Source organism: Rutidosis leptorrhynchoides, chromosome 11, assembly GCF_046630445.1.
Source record: "Rutidosis leptorrhynchoides isolate AG116_Rl617_1_P2 chromosome 11, CSIRO_AGI_Rlap_v1, whole genome shotgun sequence".
NCBI classification, from domain to species: domain Eukaryota; kingdom Viridiplantae; phylum Streptophyta; class Magnoliopsida; order Asterales; family Asteraceae; genus Rutidosis; species Rutidosis leptorrhynchoides.
Window position 1 is genome coordinate 163375752 of NC_092343.1, and position 6027 is coordinate 163381778.

Consider the following 6027-nt stretch of genomic DNA (forward strand, 5'->3'; position numbering starts at 1 on the left):
ACTACTCAGCTTTTTTTGATTTTGATGCCCACGTTGTTTATTTCTGCAGTCGCCTTGGTTTCTATCTTTGAGATGTGTGTTGCTATCTCTATTTTCCCTTTCAATATTTCATGCTTTTATTGTGACCATCAGATGGTTAAGTACACTTGTATTGGTAGCTACTAAGTTCTACCACTTAGTATGTCATTCGGCATCATTCCAATGTCTGTTGCATCACTATACAACCCTATATATAAGTTTTCCTAGTTTCATGTATTTTGTTTTCTATTAAATAACCTAGTCTTGGTTTTCTTAAATTAAATGACAGGTAATAATTTTAATACTAAGAGGAGGTTTGTAACTTGTACTGAACTGGATAGAATCAGTTACTTGCCAGAGAACTTGATAGACTCGATTTTAGAGAAGCTCCCCGTTCAAGATGATGTAAGGACACACGTTTTATCAAAAAGTTGGAGGTACAAATGGACCACACTGAGTTCGCTGGTTCTTGATAAACATTTCTCTGAAAAGTTTGCCAAAAGTGAAGCTTTTGGTCATAATGGGTTTATTACGATCTCAAACCAAATCTTTAACTTTCTCAAGGGTCCTCTCTTAAAGTTACATCTCCACATACCAAACATTTCTCTTGATAGTTTCCAAGAAGTCGATCAGTGGATTTTATCCTTGTCAAGAGACGGTGTTATTAGGGAACTCATCCTTACTAATTTAAACCAACGTTATCAACTTCCATGTTATTTATTTCGTTGTTTAGAATTGAGAAAGCTAGAACTTGAAAACTGTATTATTAAGCCACCACTCGATTTTCAAGGATTTCTCTATCTCAAAGATCTTGTGCTTAGGAATATTCAATTTGGGGCTAACTTGCATGGAACTATCCTCAACTTACCACAACTTAAGGTGTTGAAACTGTCTGCATGCACCAATGTTTACAATTTCAAGATCAAGTCTACAAGTTTATATAAGTTAACGGTCCTATATTGTCCTGATGCAACTTTGCTTCAGTTATTACATAGTAAATGTCTTAGTGCGGTTGGTATAGGTTTCATACTACCCATTCAAGGAGTTGAAAGAATTAATTTGGCCACCTTGTTAAGTAATATGCCATGTCTTGTGTTGTTTCTTATCGACGGGTATTTTCTCGAGGTATGATTTAAATTTTAAATTCTAATATTTGATCTTTGTTCTTTATCGTATCTGCGTTTGAGCAACAGAACATTTCTTTCATATCATCTTTGGTAACTTAAAATCTCACATTCACCCTCACAGTTTTCTATTGCTGAAAATATTCCTAAGTGGCTTCCCCACCCGGCTAATAGTTTAAAGACTCTCAGCTTACGTAACTTCAAATTTGGTGATTTGTATCAACTTCAAGGTGTTTTATGTATGCTTCGGAACTCACCTAACTTGGGACAACTCAATGTGAATAATCAGGTAAAGAGTGTAAAATGTTTTCTCTTGTGTTTTCTGTGTTGTGTGTGCTTATATAGTAACTTAAGGTAGTTTTTTTTTAATGCACTGCTAGTCTCACTTTTAATGTATTTCTAGGGTCTTTGGAACGTGCATTTGGATTTGGATGTGAAACCAGCATTAACTTATTTGGAAGCGTCTGACTGTTTGGACCAGACAATGAACCGATTGAAAACTATAGAAATAATCCATGTAGAAAGTTCAAGTCCCTTGTTACTCTTTATAAAGCTTTTACTTGAACATTCTCCCACTCTTGAAAAGATATCAATTCAACCCCGTGTAACTGCTGATGCTCAGGAAAAGTACAACTTCGCTAAGGATGTTATGCGGCTTCCACGAGCTTCCTCGAAAGCAGAGCTTCACTACTTGGATCCGTAACTACAATCTATCTATTAATGACTTTAAATTACATTGCAATTTATATGCATACTAGTTACCGTTAGCTATCTTCCATGCTATGTATGCTGTGGGACCTATGCACAACTCTACTGATCTGTAAATAATGTTTGATGAAACCAGTAACATGATTGGTTTATGCTCTAAGCGTTCGAACATCTTGGTACTCAGTTTGATTTGATACAAAATGAGATCAAAAGCTCCTTGCATGATAGCTCATCAATAGCTCTTTCTCTTTTTATATTTTGAAAGCTGTATGTAACTAATCAACCTACTTGCAAATACTTATGGAGACAGGTCCTCAAAAATAAATGGATGGCGAATTTAAGATCACGAGAATGATATGAAACAAACATTGCATGATATGATACTTTAGTGAATAGTATCTATGAAACTACTATTTCATACATTGATTTGTTTGAATAGAATATACATATTACATTTCCAGATAGTGCTGAGACAAACACAAATCTATCTCTGCATATTTACCGTTAATGGAAAATAACTTCACCACGTTCGTATATCAGTTTCAACAAACAAGAACCAAAACGATCGGTTTCGGATCACAAAATGACTAAAGGTCAAACACAAGAGAATGTGAATTAAGTACCATAACGTCATGCAGTTGTTAGGATATTAGGACCCAAACAACGCTAGTAATTCTACAAGATTACTAGTCGAGTAGTGATACTATCAAGATCACTCAACCCACTTAATGAACGAAAGATAATAAATGCGAAAATGTAAGAACGACACAAGATATAACGTGGTTATATGCAATCGTTGTGATTGCTTTAGTCCACGGACCAACTAAAGATTGTTATATTACTGAATACTTGAGAGTGGTGTGTTACAATGACTATGAATGAGCTCTATATATAGAGCAAACAAGAAACCAACCAAACTACAACTTGATCTTCAAGTGTGCTAGTAATCATGAAAGATAAACCAACTAGCCATGCTTTACACCCACTAATGACATGATCACAGCCACAATTAGTGGTGTAAAGCAACCCACTAAGCACCTAAAGTGAAAAGAGAATCAATCAAGATCGGATCCCATGTGTGCAAGTTGCCCACTTGCTGCCAGACATCGTGCGCGCCGTACACACTTAAACGTGCGCGCCGTGCACACTCCCAAACTTCGAGCAAGCCTTCTGATCAAAACTTCTCTAGTGCGCGCAGGGAGCGCGCCACGCACCATCACCGCGCACAATCAATTTGCTCTGTTTTTGATCTGTTTTTCTCTGTTTCACGCTTACCGAAATCTGCAAAATCCGTGCAAGTGTTGAAACAGTTTTTAGTGACACTTTTTCCAGTTTTGTTTAAATGTCTCCACACTCCAACAATCTCCCACTTGGAGACTTTGAACAAGCTCCATTCATATCAATGAATTTACCAAGAACATTAAACCACCTTCGATTACCACCAAATATCAACACATTCTTCGGATGAGTAGACTTTCGATAAAAGGTCTTCAATACTACTTGTTAAACTTGTAACACCATTCACATCTCTAGCTGGGGTCTTCTCTCATCAATTCATGAGAAGACCAATTGAGGTAATGCAAAACCTCAATTTTTCCGTCGTAACCACCTTAGTAAACATATCGGCAGGATTCTTTGTACCAAGGATTTTCTCCAAGAATAAAGTGCCATCATTTATATGTTGTCGAATAAAATGATACCTTATCTTGATGTGTTTCGTTCGACTATGAAACACCGGATTCTTCCCAAGATGAACCGCACTTTGATTATCACAATACAAGATGCAATAGTCTTGTCTTTTACCCAACTCGCCTAAGAAGTTCTTCAACCACACTAGCTCTTTAGAAGCTTCCGCAATAGCCATGTATTCGGCTTCGGTGGTTGACAAAGCAACACTCTTTTGCAATCGAGATAACCAACTAATCGCCGTCTTCCCCATTGTGAAAACATAACCCGTAGTGCTTTTCCCCGAATCATCACATCCACCCAAATTAGCATCCGCATAACCTCTAAGTATGAGATTGTTTTTAGAGAAACACAATCCCATATTAGAAGTACCTTTCAAATAACGAAGCAACCATTTGACCGCTTCCCAATGCTCTTTTCCTGGATTAGACATATAACGACTTACAACTCCCACTGCTTGAGCAATATCGGGTCTTGTACAAACCATGGCATACATAATACTACCCACGGCTGATGCATATGGAACCTTTTCCATATCCTTCTTGTCTATTTCCGTCTTTGGTGATTGACTTTTCGATAATTTTAAGGTGCTTCCCAAAGGCATAGAACGAGCCTTTGAATCTTCCATGTTGAACCTCTCTATTACTTTCTCAATATATTTGGATTGAGATAAGTATAGAGTACCCTTCACATGATCACGCACAATACTCATGCCAAGTATTTGCTTAGCACCGCCAAGATCTTTCATCTCGAATTCTCGGGAAAGTAATCCCTTCAACTTGTTAATTTCGGACATGTTTGAACCTGCAAGTAACATGTCATCAACATACAACAATAAGATTATGTAAGAAGACTTGAATTTCTTCAAGTAGCAACAGTGATCCGCTTCACATCTTAAGAAACCAATCTTCTTCATAAACTCGTCAAACTTCAAGTACCATTGCCGAGGTGCTTGCTTCAACCCATACAAACTTTTCTTTAGCTTACAAACCCACTTCTCTTTACCCTTTACCTCAAAGCCCTCGGGTTGCCTCATGTAGATCTCTTCAACAAGATCACCATGTAAGAATGCAGTTTTTACATCTAGTTGCTCAAGATGTAAGTCTTCGGATGCAACCATAGAAAGTACCAAACGGATAGTAGTCATTTTAACTACCGGTGAAAATATCTCTTTGTAGTCAACCCCTTCCTTTTTTTGAAAGCCTTTGACTACCAAACGAGCCTTGTACCTTTTCTTGCCATCCATCTCATTCTTGATTCTATATACCCATTTGCTTTGCAATGGCCTTTTATCATGAGGTAACTTCACTAGTGACCAAGTCTTGTTCTTCTCAAGTGATCCCATCTCTTCTTTCATGGCAAGTTCCCATTGTATGGATTCTTTTGTTTTTCTTGCCTCAAAGTAACTTTCGGGTTCACCATTCTCGGTATAGAGCAAGTAGTTTGCTGATGGAGAATACCTAGGATTAGGTTTAGGCACTCTAGTCGAGCGTCTTAGTGTAGGATTAACCGAAATGGTTGGACCGGTTTCATTTGTAACCTCCTCATCACTAGAATTCGCACTATGTTCGGAATCATCACCGCTTTCCGAATCATCCCCATCATTAGCATTTCCTGACACCTCACCGTCATTCGGCAATTCATTGTTTCCCAAACTCCCACTAGAACCTGCAAGATCATCAATAGAAAGATCGTCGAAAGTAACTTGACTCGGTTTAGGACTCCCCGTTTCCGGTTTGCCATAGACCGAATCTTCATAAAAAGTAACATCTCGCGAACGAATTACTTTTCTAGCTTCGTTGTCCCAACAACGATAACCCATTTCATCCGACCCGTAGCCTATGAAAATACACTTCTTTGACTTAGCTTCAAGCTTGTCTTTATCCGCATCTTTGGTCTTCACATATGCATTACACCCAAAGATCCTAAGGTGACCATAACTCACCTTCTTGCCTTGCCATTCTTCCTCGGGAATTCGGAAACCCAACGGTGTTGAGGGTCCCCTATTTATCAAATAAGCCGCCGTGTTAACCGCATCCGCCCAAAACATTTTAGGCAAACCGGCATGCAGTCTCATACTCTTAGCCCTTTCATTTAACGTACGATTCGTACGTTCGGCGACCCCATTGTGTTGCGGTGTCTCCGGTACCGTTTTCAACATTCTAATACCGAGCTTTGCACAATGGTCTTTAAACTCAAGACTACCATATTCTCCTCCATTATCCGACTTTAAGCACTTAACCTTCAAGTTAGTCTCATTTTCTACCATAGCTTTCCACTTCACAAAAGTATTAAATACATCGGATTTAGCTTTAAGAAAATAAACCCATACCTTTCGAGTGGAGTCGTCAATGAAGGTGACATAATAACGAGAACCTCCATGTGATTCTACATTAGTTGGACCAAACACATCCGTATGAACGAGCTCCAATTTCTCCAACTTAGGTGCATTCCCTGATTTCCCAAAAGTCACCTTCTTTTGCTTCCCATA

General features: G+C 38.4%; 1 protein-coding gene across 1 annotated transcript; it reads left to right on the forward strand.

The window, feature by feature from the left end:
• The first annotated feature begins 300 nt into the window (after window positions 1-300).
• Window positions 301-1845, forward strand: LOC139875166 (F-box/FBD/LRR-repeat protein At1g13570-like). The gene is made up of 3 exons (XM_071862522.1): window positions 301-1143; window positions 1267-1431; window positions 1546-1845. Exons 1-3 carry the CDS (start codon window positions 301-303, stop codon window positions 1843-1845), a joined length of 1308 nt encoding a protein of 435 aa, XP_071718623.1.
• The last annotated feature ends 4182 nt before the right edge of the window (window positions 1846-6027 follow it).

Coding starts and splice junctions, on each gene's coding strand:
- LOC139875166 (XM_071862522.1), top strand. CDS start 301: ATGACAGGTAATAATTTTAATACTAAGAGGAGGTTTGTAACTTGTACT. Junction 1,144..1,266: donor TCGACGGGTATTTTCTCGAG/GTATGATTTAAA, acceptor TCACCCTCACAG/TTTTCTATTGCTGAAAATAT. Junction 1,432..1,545: donor AACTCAATGTGAATAATCAG/GTAAAGAGTGTA, acceptor ATGTATTTCTAG/GGTCTTTGGAACGTGCATTT.